Source organism: Canis lupus, chromosome 30 (assembly GCF_011100685.1).
Source record: "Canis lupus familiaris isolate Mischka breed German Shepherd chromosome 30, alternate assembly UU_Cfam_GSD_1.0, whole genome shotgun sequence".
In the NCBI taxonomy this organism is placed as follows: domain Eukaryota; kingdom Metazoa; phylum Chordata; class Mammalia; order Carnivora; family Canidae; genus Canis; species Canis lupus.
The window spans coordinates 12,210,431-12,226,098 of NC_049251.1; the positions used below are offsets into that span (position 1 = coordinate 12,210,431).

The 15,668-nt window shown below is 36.6% G+C and overlaps 1 protein-coding gene across 7 annotated transcripts in view; it reads left to right on the top strand.

The window, feature by feature from the left end:
* The window catches only part of BLOC1S6 (biogenesis of lysosomal organelles complex 1 subunit 6), a 117,188-nt gene that overhangs the window by 65,358 nt on the left and 36,162 nt on the right, over positions 1–15,668 (top strand). For 5 of the 7 annotated variants that reach the window (XR_005381591.1, XR_005381593.1, XR_005381592.1 and 2 more), the window contains 5 exons: positions 2,426–2,567; positions 9,348–9,435; positions 11,285–11,371; positions 11,809–11,924; positions 12,045–12,106. Coding sequence is in view for 3 of the 7 variants with exons in the window: in XM_038580315.1 (XP_038436243.1) it covers positions 2,426–2,567; positions 9,348–9,435; positions 11,285–11,371; positions 11,809–11,924; positions 12,045–12,106 (495 nt within the window). In the remaining 4 variants the exon portion in view is untranslated. Of the gene's footprint in view, positions 1–2,425; positions 2,568–9,347; positions 9,436–11,284; positions 11,372–11,808; positions 14,533–15,668 lie in introns of those variants that run through there. The other 2 variants (XR_005381594.1, XM_038580317.1) reach the window with 2 other exon arrangements.

Sequence of the window (15,668 nt, forward strand, 5' to 3'; positions counted from 1 at the left end):
TTTTGATGAGAGAGAGAGAAAGAGCATGCGTGCACTAGTCGGGATAGGCACGGAGGGAGAAGCAGACTCCCCGCTGAGCAGAACCCTGGGATCATGACCTGAGCTGAAGGCAGATAGATGCCCAACCAACTGAGCCACCGAGGTGCCCCAATATGGTAGAATTCTTTTCTATTCAAAATAATGTAGTAGATGTGTATATGTGCATATGGAAGATATTTAATATTTATATTTAAGAAAGGAACAATATGTGTAAGTTTCCTTTATGATTAAAACAGGATTTATGCATGGGTATGCAAAGACAATTTTTTTGAAGGCCACGTAAGAAACTGCAGAGTGACTGGAATAAGGGAATGAGAAAGAGTTTTTAAGATTTTATTTTTAAGTAATCTACACCCACACCCAGTGTGGGGCTTGAACTCATAACTCTGAGATCAAGAGTTGTGTATGCTCTTCTGACTGAGCCAGCCTAGCTCTCCAAGAAAGAGTATTTTTACTTTTCAGCTTATATCTCTGTCTTGTTGAGTTTTAAGATTTTACAATGAGTAATACTTAAAAAGAAAATTCTAGGGGATCCCTGGGTGGCGCAGCGGTTTGGCGCCTGCCTTTGGCCCAGGGAGCGATCCTGGAGACCCGGGATCGAATCCCACATCAGGCTCCTGGTGCATGGAGCCTGCTTCTCCCTCTGCCTATGTCTCTGCCTCTCTCTCTCTCTGTGACTAAAATAAATAAATAAATAAATAAATAAATAAATAAATATAAAAATAAAAATAAATAAATAAATAAATAAATATTAAAAAAAAAATTCTATCCATTCTGCAAGCTTAAGCTCCAGTTCCCACACTTCCTTTAGAAGTTGTTCTCAGACTTCCCTGGTGAACATGATCTTTCTCTTCTCTGAAATCCTGTAACAGTTTCTGGTTTGCTAATGGCACTTCTCATATGTTATAATTCTTCTGTATCGAGCCCTGGAAACTAGTGCACTAGTACTAGTGCTAATACAGGTGTGTATCTAATGTTTCTGTTATAAGTAGGGTAAGGATCCTTTTCTTTTTCTTTAATCTCCCACAGTGAAGTGCCTTGAACTTAGTAACTTAATGTATTTAGAAGTGTGAGCAAGTTAGACTCTTCCATAATTAACCAAAAGATTGGGGAAGAATAGGGCGAGGTCTGTGAGTTAAAATGTCTATCTAATGTGAGGGAAGTGTATTAGTTGTTATTCCTTAAAGTTGACATATCCTTATTTGGGTGTTTCTATTGTTTATCTGTAATACTTGTTTTCTTTATTTCCTTAAAGAGAGTTGCTGTTTTGCACTGTTACTGTAACCAAGCCTCAAGCAATGGCATTAATTTTCAGATATACTTTATTCACTTCTCATCTGATGGTATACATCAGTTGCAATATCCATAATACTCCACTTTTTCCTATTATATATGTGTGTGCATGTGTATTTAATTATTTATTTATTTATTTATTTATTTATTTATTTATTTATTTATTTATTTATTTATTTATTTGAGAGGGAGAGCATGTGCACATGTTGGGGAGGAGCAGCCCCTCTCTGACTGGAGCCCAGTGCAAGGCTTGATCTCAAGACACTGAGATCACTGCCTGAGCCAAATGTCCAACTAGCTGCGCCACCCAGGCATCCCTGTCCATTCATCGAACCCTGTTTAGAAATTCTTTTGTACTTTTCTTGGTAGTAGTAGTGATTGATGAGTATTCATTTTAGATGTTTTTGAATGTCTGACACAGTGCTTATACTGTTATTTGAAGGAGAAGTATGAGGCATAGTTCCTGGCATTGTGTTGAGATGTGTATACTGACCATGCAATTATGATACACTGTTTTCTAGGGTAAATTCAGGTGCTGAGTCTGAAGAGAAATCCTTTGAAAATCTTTCTCCTAACAAATGATAAAATGACATTCCTTTCACATGTAAATAAGATATTAAGCTATATGCAAAGTAAATGTTAACCCACATTTTTACTTACATTCATTTAAAAAAATTTTTTTAGTTATTGCATTTATATGTATATAAAATTTCTACATGCTTCTGGAAAGAAGAATTTATTGCTTTTATTCAGTGACTCCACTTTTAGGCCTCAGACACTTAATAATCCATTGAAAACTGTAAATCCTCTGCCCTGAAAAATATGTAACCATATAGAATATGTTTTACATATATTAATGTTCGTTTAATCCAGACACTGCCTTATACTAATGGCTTAAAAACATTTTTTGAGTGCTTATATCCTGTTTTTTAGAATACACTCAGAAGGTAAGCTAAAAAAAGCAGAGGAAGGATGCCTGTAGTATCCTGTGTTTGTGCTCTGAACCCCACTGCCAGCCCCTTTCCTCCCCAGTACTCTTTTACCCCCATGTCCATTTAAACAACTCCTACATTTGATTTTTTCTTGGGGACAGGTTTAAGTGACACTTCACCAGATGAAGGATTACTAGAGGACTTGACTGTAGAAGACAAAGCTGTGGAGCAGCTGGCAGAAGGATTGCTTTCTCACTACTTGCCAGATCTGCAGAGATCAAAACAAGCTCTTCAGGAACTCACGTGAGCTAGCTAAAACCATAAATGCACTCATTTCCCCTTTGGCATAGTCATAAATTACACGTGTATGTACTATATTCAGGTATAACATTTTGTGACATTTAATACAGTTGAATATTTCTGTCTTTAGTGTTAGCACATGGGAGTGAAGGAGTACTTAATGTAATTTGAATGTAAAAAGTGAGAGGCACTGAGCTGGCTCAATCTGCCTGTGACCCTTGATCTTGGGGTCGTGAGTTCAAGCCCCCCTCCCCCATTGGGTGTAGAGATCACTTAAAAGAATAAAACTAAAAAAAAAAAAAAAAAACTAAAAATAAAATAAAATAAAAGAATAAAACTTTAAATGTAAAAAGTGAAATGAATACTACTCCTAGAGTGTTTTTGAAAATACTGCTTACTGGGAGTGTTGCAGGATGGGTATACACCGGTTTCTGAGTAGTGTTGCAAAATTGCCCCCATAAGAGTCACATTTGTTTTCAGTCACTGGTTCACATGAGTTGCCAAAAATCTTTAAGTATATTTTTGAGAGGACCCATTTTATTTCTATTAGATAAGTCTACTTAAAGGATTGAAGGATACACCAAGAGAAAAACAGGATTTCATGAAGTGGATCAGTATGCAAAAATATATACTAACTTTACCAGCTCCCACCCAGAAAAGCAGACTGACCTTTTACTTTCTCTTGGGTAGGATCTCATGTGGTTGCCCTAGCTGGCCTATCATTTCTTTTCCTAGTGGTTAGCTATGAACTGGCTATGAGCTGCCCTTTGAAAATTTACCTTACAAACCTGTATTAGGGCAAAAGGAGAGGAGAATAAAACACTATATCCATTTTGTACATATTAGTAAGTAATGTTATAATCCTTGAATTTGAAAGGTGATAAGTATGAAAGTGGTACTACCTTCTATTCTGTGTGGTACACTCCTTGAGTTAGGGAATTGGCAACACTTTTGGTTTTCTGCTAATTCCCATGAGATTTTCTTTATCCCTAGTGTGTGGTATGCCTTGTATTTTAAAGCTAGTAAATTCTTATGGCAAAAAGTCATAAAGATTTTGTAGGGAGGTTGGATGAGTAGAGTTGAGTATTTATTGGGGCTTCACTCTGTAAGCATAATTGATTGAATCGTTGGCCATGTAATTGAACTCACTCTCCTACACCCTCCCCAACTTCTCTGGCGAGAGGGCTGATACCAGTCATGATGTCACATGGACTGATAACACTTGGCTCGAAGCCCCAACCCTGTTGTAACCATGTGATTGATTTTCTGGCATGAACAGCCCCCATCACCTTATTAGCATAAACCCTGGCATGCTCTAAGAGGAGTTCGTGAATAATGAAGATACTCCTATCATTTGGGAAATTACGAGGGTCTTAAAATAGACATTCCAGGAACCTGGAACAAAGATCAGACAAATTCATGATTATACAGTAAGTCTATTCAGACCTTTTGCCTATTTTTAAATCAGGTTATTTTCTTACTGTTGAGTTTTAAGTGTTCCTCGTATACTTTTGATACAAGTCCTTCATATGTCTTGCAAGTATTTTCTTCAAGTGTGTGGTTTGTCTTTTTGTTCTCTTAGTAGTATCTTTTACAGAGCAGAAGTTTTTAATTTAATTTTTAAAAAAGATTTATTTATGGGCAGCCCAGGTGGCTCAGGAGTTTAGCGCCGCCTTCAGTCCAGGGTGTGATCCTGGAGACCTGGGATCGAGTCCCACATCGGGCTCCCTGCATGGAGCCTGCTTCTCCCTCTCCCTCTGCCTGTGACACCCCCCCCCCCCCCCCCCGTGTCTCATGAATAAATAAATAAAATCTTAAAAAAAAAAAAAGATTTATTTATTCATGAGAGACACAGAGGCAGAGACACAGGCAGAGGGAGAAGCAGGCTCCACGCAGAGAGCCCGATGCAGAACTCGATCCTGGGACTCCGGGATCGCGCCCTGAGCCAAAGGCAGATGCTCAACTGCTGAGCCACCCAGGTGTCCCAAGTTTTTAATTTTACAAGTCTGACTTACCAGATTTTTCTTTTCATGGATCGTACTTTGATATTCATGCAAAAATTCATCTCCAAATCAAGGTCACCTAGATTTGCTCCTGTGTTTCCTTCTAGATTTTTTAGTTTGTGTTTTTTATTTAGATCTATGGTCTGTTGTTGAGTTTTTATGAGATTGTAAGATATGTGTTTAGATTAATTTCTTTTGCATATCACTATTCAGTTCCTTCACCTTTGTTGAAAAGACTATCCTGTCTTCACTGGGTTGCCTTTGCTCTCTCTCTCTCTCTTTTTTTAAGATTTTATTTATTTATTTGACAGAGAGAGCCAGAGAGCACAGGCAGGGGGAGTGACAGGCCGAGGGAGAGGGTCTGCGCTGAGCAGGGAGTCTGAGGAGGGATTTGATTCCGGGATCTTGGGATCATGACCTGAGCCCAAGACAGATGATGCTTAACAGACTGAGCCATCCAGGTGCCCCAGCCTTTGCTCTTTTGTCAAAAAACAGTTGTCTGTATTTGTGTGGGTCTATTTAAGAGCTTTCTATACTGTTCCATTGATCAAGTGTCTGTTCTTTCACTAATATCATGCTGTTTCGACTTATGTAGTTTTTTTTTTTTTTTTTTTTTTTTTTTTTTTTTTTTCCGACTTATGTAGTTTTATAGTAAATTGTGAAATTGGGTGGTGTAGGTCTTCCAATTTTGTTCTTCATCGTGTGTTGGCTATTCTGTGACTTTCTGTGTGAATTTTTAAATTAAATTAAATTAAATTAATTGTTTTTTTTTAAGGGTTTTATTTACTTATTCATGAGAGACACAGAGAGAAGCAGAGACATAGGCTGAGGGATAAGCAGGCATCCCACCGGGAGCCTGATGCAGGACTTGGGACTTGATCCCCAGAGCTGAAGGCAGACATGCTCAACCACTGAGCCACCCAGGCATCCCCTGCATGAATTTTAGAATCAGTTTGTTGATACTTACAAAACAGCTTGGTGGAATTTAAATTGAGATTGCATAGAACTTAGATCAAGTTGGGAAAATTGATATCTTAACAAATTGAGTTTTTTATTCCATGTACCTGGAATATCTATTGCTTAGATCTTTTTTTTATTTCTTTCATGAGAGTGTTATAGTTTTTGCATATAACTTCTATATATATTTTGTTAGATTTATAATGAAGAATTTATATGAGGGGAGTTTATTATAAAAGGTGTAACTTTTCTAGTTATTCACAGCTCACTTTTATACATTAATCTGGTATGTTGAAACCTTTCTTAAACATTTCTTTTTTTTTTAATTTTTATTTATTTATGATAGTCACACAGAGAGAGAGAGAGAGAGAGGCAGAGACACAGGCAGAGGGAGAAGCAGGCTCCATGCACTGGGAGCCCGACGTGGGATTCGATCCTGGGTCTCCAGGATTGCGCCCTGGGCCAAAGGCAGGCGCTAAACCACTGCGCCACCCAGGGATCCCTGTTGAAACCTTTCTATACTCATATACTTTGTTGATTCTTTGGGATTTTCCACAGAGGCAGACATGTCATCTGTGAACAAAGAGAATTTTATTTCTTCCTTTCCAATCTATATACATTTTCTTTTCTTTTCTTGTCTCATTACATTAGCTGGAACTTCCAGTACATTGTTGAGTAGGAATAGTGAGAATAGACGATATTTCCCTATGTTGTAAAGGGAAAGCATCTAGTTCCCCATAAGTATGATGTTAGCTAGAGGCTTTTATTTTTTTTAATCAAGTTCTTTTTTTTTTTTTTTTTTTTTTTTTTTTTTTTTTTTTTTTTTTTTTTTTTTTTAATCAAGTTCTTTATCAAGTTGAGGAAGTTCTTTTCTCGGGTTTGTTGAGGTTTTTTTTGTTTTTGTTTTTTAAAGATTTTATTTATTTATTCACAAGAGACACAGAGAGAGCCAGGCAGAGACACAGGCAGAGGGAGAAGCAGGCTCCATGCAGGGAACCCGATGCGGGACTTGATCCCAGGACTCCAGGATCACGTCCTGGGCCAAAGGCAGCCTCCAAACCACTGAACCACCTAGGCGTCCTGGTTTGAGTTTTTAATCATAATTGTTAGACTTTATCAAATGCCTTTTCTGCATCGTACAATAGGATTTTTCTTCTTTAGTCAGTTGATGTCCCGGATTACACTAATTGATTTTCAAATATTGAACCAGCTTTGCATACTTGGAATAAATCTCACTTGACTGTGGTGTATAATTATTTTTATATATTGTTGGATTCATTTTGTTAATATTTTGTGGAGGATTTTTTATGTTTGTATTCATGAAAGAGGCTGGTCTATAGTTTTCCTTTCTTGTAATATCTCTACCTGGTTTTGGTTTTAGGGTAACGTTAGCCTCGTAGAATGAGTTAGGAGGTGCTCCCTCTGCTTCTGTTTTCTGGAAGGTATTGTGGAGAATTGGTATAATTCCTTTCTTATATGTTCAGTAGAAATTGCGAGTAAAGCTATCTGTTCCTGGTATTTTCATTTCTGGAAGGTTATTACTTATTGATTGAATACCTATAACAAATATAGGCCTACATAGATTATCTGTGTGTCCTTGTGTGAGTTTTGGAAGTTTGTGTCTTTCAAGGAATTGGTCATTTCCATCTAAATTATCAATTTTGTGGACAGAATTGATGAAAGTATTCTGTTTTGATCCTTTTAATGTCCATGGAATCAGAGATGATTTCTCTTCTATAGGTTATATTAGTAATTTATGTCTTCTCTTTTTTTTTCTTTGTAAGTCTGTCCAGAGGTTTATCAATTTTATTGATCTTTTGAAGAACCATCTTTTTGGTTTCATTGATTTTTCTTTACTGTTTTCTAGTTGTAATATAGTCTGTCATTGCTGTCTTGCTTATGTTGGATCATTGACTTACTGGGTTCTCTTCTTATTCATTGTGTATTTCACATTTTGTGGTCTCAGAGCTGAAAGGACAAACTTGTGAGCTGGGGGTATTTCAAACTCACTGTTGGATGGTGGAGATGTTGCTACTGCTCTTCATTCTCTTTGTTGCTATTTCTTTTTTCATCATTCTTCTCTGTTTAACAGAGTTTTTTATTCTTTTTTTTTTTTTTTTAAGACTTTACTTATTTACTCATGAGAGACACAGAGAGAGAAGCAGAGACACAGGCAGAAGGAGAAGCAGGCTCCCTGCAGGGAGCCCGGGATCAGGACTTGAGTGGAAGGCAGCCACTCAACCACTGAGCCACCTGGGTAGGCATCCCTGGTTAGCATAGTTTTGCAAGCAAACCATGTCATATTTTGCTTTGCCTATAGTATTCTTTAAAATGTATAATTCAGTGGACCCTCAATGTTACTTATTCTTGTGATCCTAGTACTGGTTGATCTGGAGAGGAATATCAGGGCAGTTGGCTTCTTTTTCTCAATAGAAGGTTTTGAATCAGAATTTTATTTTATTTTAAAAAAAGATTTTATTTATTTATTCATGAGAGACACACACACACACACAGAGAGAGAGAGAGAGAGAGAGAGAGAGAGAGAGAGAGAGGCAGAGACACGGGCAGGGAGAAGCAGGCTCCATGCAGGGACCCCGACGTGGGACTCAATCCCGGGTCTCCAGGATCATGCCTTGGGCCAAAGGCAGTGCTAAACCACTGAGCCACCCGGGCTGCCCTTGAATCAGAATTTTAATGAAGACCCTTAGAAGTTACCTGGTCTGACCTTCTCACTTTATCAATAAAGAAATTTAGGCCCAGAGAAATAAACTAAATTTCCAAGATTACACAATTGGTTATTGGTGGGGAATCTTGTGATTCCTAGTTCTGTTTTTCTTTTCTTTTCTTTTTTTTAAGATCTTATTTATTTGACAGAGAGCATTAGCAGGGATAGCAGCAGGCAGAGGGAGAGAGAGAAGCAGACTCCCCACTGAGCAGGGAGCCCAATTCAGGGCTGGGTCCCAGGACTCTGGGATCATGACCCAAGCCAAAAGTAGATGCCCAGCCTACTGAGCCACGCAGGTGCATCCCTAGTCCTGTTTTTTTATCTTCATTTTTACCTTTTCTGATTTAGTATCCCTTAATACTGCATTTTCCCCAACTCTAATCTAAAAAGTCATTGCTCCCCATTCCCTTTATGGTAGTGCTGCAGTTTTAATATACGTAAAATCATGTTTTGGGGCAAGATAGTAAAAAAACTTTTTGGATAATAAAGAGAGTTGCTAGAAATAACGAATAATAAAATGATTTTAAATGATTTGGTGATTTCAATTATTACGTTAGATTCAGTTATAGAATAATTGCTCATTTAGGTGATAATAAAAAGACAGTTATCAGAATGTGACTTTGGAATGTTATTATCATTATTATTATTTTTTAAAATATTTATTTATTTACTCATGTGAGGCAGAGACATAGGCACAGGCAGAAGCAGGCTCCCTGTAGGGAGCCTGATGCAGGACTCGATCCCAGAGCCTGGGGATCATGCGCCAAACCAAAGGCAGATGCTCAACTGCTGAGCCACCCAGGTGTCCTTATCATTATCATTATTATTATTTTAAAAATAGTTTCCATGCCCAGCATGGAGCCCAGTACAGGGCTTGAACTCGACCCTGAGGTCAAGACCCGAGCTGAGATCAAGAGTTGGACACTTAACCAACTGAGCTGTTCACACACCCCTGGAATGTTATGTTGAAAAATATTAAGCCTTGGAGAGTCAATACATTTTCAATTTAATTTTTATCTTTGATATTAACCAACATGAAATGTGATTCCAGCACTTACAGTATGTACAGTTTATTTTGGCTATGCGCTTTTGTTTCAGACAGAACCAAGTTGTATTACTAGACACACTGGAACAAGAGATTTCAAAATTTAAAGAATGTCATTCTATGTTGGATATTAATGCTTTGGTAAGTATGATTTAGTTGACATAGTGTAATGAGATCTTGGCTTAGAAATAGCTAGGTATATCCCGTGCAACTTTGTACTTAGGTATGTTTAGGATCTTTCCTCTAATTTTTAAAATTTATTTATTTTTCTAATTTTTAAAGTTTAGAATTTGTCTTTTAATAGGAAACTTTGAATTTACTTTACTAGAACTTCCATAGTCTTGAATTGTTACCTTTCAAATGTTGAACTTGTAATAGAAAATGGAACTTATTTGTGAAAGTCTGGAATAGATTTGCTCATAATTAAAGACTTCTAAAAGAGAACTGAAAGTAAGGAACTTTTAGAGTACTGTGTTTCCACTTAAGGAAGGTGCATCTCTCCTAATCAATTACATGGCTTTTTTAAAAATGAGCATTTTCTTTAATTGTATGGCTGATTAGTAATGCCATGACAAATTAACCCTGAAATGGACCCTTTGGGGGTCCTTTACAGACCCTTTCTATCTTTCAGTCTATGTGACAGTAGTGAATTTCATCAGAAGCTTTATAGCTTTTTGATGAGAGGAACTGATACTCAATTTTAAGAAGCAGGGAATTAACAAAAATAAGGAACTTGTGGCTACCTTTTTTTCACCTCAACATTAAGGAGTAGCTTGGTTTGCATGATTTTGTGGGCTTTCATATATATGTCAAAAAATGGACTTTTTTTTGGACAAATATGACTCAGTAAAGTTTTCCCTTTATAATGGTCAAAAAGAGTTCATCTTCTCTAGCATTAGGGAGAAGCCTCAAGTAGTAAATATAAAGTCTTTCACTTAATGGTTTTCTGACTTGTGAAGGGGATGGACAAAGCTACGCTGACCTACTTTTGTCTTCCCCACTGACAAACATTTGCTGAGTGAATGATGATAGATGAAGGAACCAAGCAGATGTATTAGTGTTGCTTCAGTCTGCAGGGGCAGAAACCAAGTCTTCCTATATTTTCCTCTCTCAGCCCAAGAGTGGTTTATCATTCAGGAACTGGAACTGTTAAGGCTTAGAGATTGGGGGGTGGGGGGAGAGAGAATAGGAGAGAGAGAGAGAAAGGGAGAGAAAAGAGAGTCTGTAAGCTCTAGAGCTCATCAGATTACGACTTTACTTGTAGATACATGTAGGTTTTTAATTTCTTTACTGATGCTTCTCTCATTCTTGTTACTTGGTCTTCTCTTTCTGTTAACCTTGACTCCTGAGAATGAGGTGCTTTTTTCCCTTCGTTCCCATCTCTGTCTGAGATGGAATGTCTATACATACTATGACTAGGGAAGAAAAGTGTCCTTACAGAGATAGTTCTGCTTGGTCTCACTTGAGAAGGAACATGACTAGATTTGTCCACAGCCCTCTCAGGATTCTCTGACCACAGCTTGGTTTTTCCTGCTAGGTAGACACTTCACTTAAATTGTCCTATGTACTCTGACTCAGGCTCTCCCTTGTAAAAATAGTGTTCTACTTTTTCTTAAATGAAACTGATAGCATTACTGGATAGTCTTAATAACATTTTAGGATTATAGTGCATTGTTTTTTTTTTATAGTGCATGTTTTTAAAGCAAAGTGTTACCTTGTACACAATATAAATGTCTACTTTTATGTTTAGTAACTTTTTTTTTCTCATTTGAATTGAATCAAGTGTTTTCAAATGCCTAATGGTTTAAGTGAAATTTGAATTTTGCAATTGAAATGTGAAGATAATTAAGGCTTTAAAAGATGTGACCAATTGAGGCAGAATGAACTAATTTACTACTCATCCTTTACTACTTCAGTCGTTTTTTTGCTTTTATTTTATTTTTTTAAATTTCAGACTATTTTAACCTGACTTTTCCTTTTCCGTGTTTAGTTCACTGAAGCCAAACACTATCATGCCAAGTTGGTGAATATAAGAAAAGAGATGCTGATGCTTCATGAAAAGACATCAAAGTTAAAAGTGAGTGGAAAGTTCTTTCACATTCTTTATAGAAGTAGAGGTTTAACTGTTTTTTGTTTTTTTTTTAGTTCATTTTCTGGCTTAGATAGTTATATTCAATAACATAATTCATGACTCACTGTTTTCTTATTTTTACTTTTTTTTATTTTTAAATTATATTTATTTATGCATGAGAGACCACGGAGAGAGGCAGAGACATAGGTAGAGGGAGAAGTAGGCTCCCGTGGGGAGCCTGATGTGGGACTTGATCCTAGGATCCCAGGATTATGACCTGAGCCAAAGGCAGACACTCAACCACTAAGCCACCCAGGTGCCCCTTAAATGCGAAATTTATTAATGCTTGTGGATTACCTCAAATCCGATCACTGCTACTTTGAAATGAGGCCATAACTGATAAGCCTTGATTGTTCTCTTCGTTTAAAATTTTTTTGGCACAGAAAAGAGCACTTAAACTACAGCAGAAGAGGCAGAAAGAAGAGTTGGAAAGGGAGCAGCAACGCGAGAAGGAATTTGAAAGAGAAAAGCAGTTGACTGCCAAACTAGCTAAGAGGACGTGAGAAACTGAGCGTGTCTGTGTGCTCTCCCTTCCCTGTCCCATGTGCCAGTGTCCAGGGTGGCGTCAGTGGAGACGGAGGGAAGGTAGTGCCTTATGTCACTGTCTCACATTTTGCAGTGCTTTCCCCAGGACTGCATCTCTGTATCTTTGTTTCTGCATTCAAGAAGTTTGTTCCCCAGGTAGGAGACATAATGCCACTCGGTTGAATATTTTTATGTAATTTTCCAACTTCTGCATAGTTTTCAAATTCATTATTTTGGCCTTGAATGATTTATAAACTGGAAAATGGTCTAGACTCTAAGTGATTAAAGACTAGGATGAATTTTTTGACGTCTTGATAAGTATGGATTTGAAAGATTCAATTTCTTATTTATGAAAGGACTTGCCTTTCTGGCAACACAGTGCCAGTCTTTGGTAATTGCCTTTTTATTGCTTTGTTAAGAAGAAATGCTAACTGTTTATTCACATATGCCATTGGAAAAGAGGTGGTATAAGCCTTTGTGAAGAACATGATGGAGACGTGTACATAGCAAATAATAGCATCTTAGATATTGGGCATATGGGCAGGATTCCAGATAGATCTTGCTGATTGCTCTGTTTCCTGATGTGGTTGCTCTTTTGTTCTCCTGTGTTCTCTGGGCTCAAAGTAGATGATCCTTACCCTTAGTGTTTGGCAGGGGTGATAGAACTGTCACACACTCAGATGTGCTTCAGTATTTATAATACTTAAGTCATCACACACTGAGATACAGTTGAAAAATTGATATGAGTTCAACTTTACAAATGGGAGGTCTAATCACTAGTTCTATCTATCCTCTGATTTGCTGTGTGGCCTTCCATGTGGTTACTTTTTCTGTGCTTTTAAAAAAATTTGTAAAGTAGAATGATATCTATACCAACTACCCATTTTATAGACCGTGATAAGAATGGTGGAAAATTAGCAAATAGCTTCTTCAGAAAAGAGGCAGCATGATACTTTTAGTATTTTCTACATTTTTCCCTCAATATTTTCACTAGAAACTTATGTGAGGCAAATATTACATGAAATTTTATTTTTTAAGATCGAGAGTATATTATTCATTGTTTTAGTATTATTTAATATCCAAGTGGTCTCCAGTGTCTATTACATAGAGACTGTACAGAGCCTATAAAAAAGGGTGTAGGCTTAGAATGTGTATCTTTTATACTCTACATTACATTTTTTGGTAAGCTGGAATTACTACCTCTGATCTTGTATCAGGCTAATTAACCATAGGGCATTAGATTTAAGCTGACTGCTTAAGACTGATCTGTTTAAAGATTTAAAAGCCGGTCCCTTTAATGAGTGAATTACGATCTCTCAATTTACTTGACTTTACCTGATATTTAAGAATATAAATATATTTAAAAGACTACATTTGTCCTCAAACAATAGCTAAAACTTGTCTAGGGCAGGGTTCATTAGCACTTGCAGGACAATGTCACCTCAATCACCGAATGTACTCATTTATAAAGGCTGTGCATTATTTCTTTGAGTGGTTTATGGGCCAGCTGCAAGGACTATTTAAAATACGGTTTCTGGACACCACTCTCAATCTAAATGAAGCAAATCTGTTTGTTTGTTTTGTCTCTCTTTTTAAGTTTCCTTAAGTGATTCTAATGTACCTTAAAAGTTGAGACCCACTGGTCTAGTGGTGTAGGTCAGAGCTTCCCACGCCAGGCTGTGTACCATTATTACCTGGGAACTTAAAAACAAAAACAAAAACAAAAAAACAGAACAAAACAGTCATTCTGGAAGATTATTTCTCTTTAGTTCTGAGGTGAGGCCTATGCAGATTTTAAAGAGCTACCCACATAATTCTAAGGCCAGGAACTACCCATCTATACTGTCTATATTTGTAAGAAATGAAATAGTTTAAAAACTACCCAGTAATCCTTGGGATTAATCTTATGAAATGAATTCTGAACCACTACTTTTGATATAAAGTCAGATTTAAGATTGAAATAGATAGCAGGCAGGAAATAGATATAGAATTCTGGTTAATTAATTGACCTTTTGTGATCTGTATTAAAATAAATCATGTTTATTGAAGGAGTGGCAAGGCACATACGCTTTTAGAATTGTATTTAAGTTTTGAAGATTTTTTAAAATGTCAAGAATATGTATTAGCAACCACTATTTTTAGGTCAGTTGTAAATCAGAAGTACTGTTGGTAATTACAGTGTAAAATTTTAGCTGTATTTCAGTAGTGTAGAAACATATCTTACTGACTGAACTTAAATGGAACTCTTATATTAGTCTTGCAGTATTTTTGCACAATATAATGAATTGATACTTTGAAAAGTTACCTTTAGTTTTTTGTTTGAAAAAAATTGCCTTTGTTTTGACCTATATCACATGTACATCTAAAATGATGACAGTTAATTTTGTATTTATTTTGCAGTAGGTATTATGTAAATATGCAGACATTGAATGTAATATGGATTGTATCTGCAGTGTTTTTGGGTTGATACAGTTCCTAAATATGCCAATTATATACTCTTGTACATTTGTCTGATTTTGAGCTTGTACAGTGTGGACTACTTTTTACACATTTAATAAAAAAAAAAAAAGGTCTCTGAATTATCCCAGGTTGTTTATCAAGCTCTATTTTGTACATAACACTGTATACTTCCCTTTTTCATATTATTTCAAACATTTCACTCCTTTGTTTTCCTCTCCTGTGATCTTCCTCTTAAAGTTCTCTGCAGATTGTATCACAAAATGACTGGTCTACTCATGAAATCCTTTTCAGAAAGATGATAGTGTTGTGAATAGATTCTGGTTGAAATCACCCAACTTCATAAAGTTACTATTTGAGAATAGAAATAATAACTACAGCTTTTACTTATTTGTTATTTTTTGAATAATTACACCTTTTAGTGATTTGGTAAAAGGTGCTTCATAAGGATCCCTGCATGAATCACTGGTAAATAATGGAAATTTCCAACTAGTAGAATACCTTAGGTCAGGTTTTTCAGTTTTTTAACCTGAGTGTCCATGGACTTCTGTGGATAGCCTTTGGAGGGGACATGAACATTCATAAACCTCTCAGAATTTTGTATATATGTGTTTCCCAAGATTGGGTCTATTGATTTCATTAGATTCTTTCATATACATATAAAATTTCCTTCAAGGCAATGATATTTAACCATTAAACCTTGATACTTCACTGTGCATATATTTTAAAAAATTACGTAGTTTCTAGATTTTCTTTTGGATGAAGATTTTTTTTTTTTTTTTTTTTTTTAAATAAGTAAACTCAGAGACCCAGAGATGAAGAGTTGCATGCTCAGGGCATCTGGGTAGCTCAGCTGGTTAAGCATATGGCTTTGGCTTAGGTCATGATGTCAGAGACCGGGGATCAAGGCTGACTTCAGGCTCCTTGTTTAGCCAGGGAATCTGCTTGTCCCTCTGCCCCTTTCCCCTGCTCATGCTCAAATAAATAAATAAAATCTTAAAAAACAAAAGAGTTGCATGCTCTACCAACTGAGCCAGTAAGGCACCCAGATAGTTCCTATATTGTGTATTTGTTCAAAGACTATGTTTATAGAGATTTATCAGATACTTAAGATTTGTTCTCTTGCATATTCATACTGTGTTAGCTCCACTTGCATGTGTGAGGCCAGAGGCCATCCAGTCTTCAGCTTAGCATTTGGGTGAGACTAGGTTTATTTCAAAGCCATTGAGAGAGTGAAGACTGCTGTGGTTTATACTCTGAA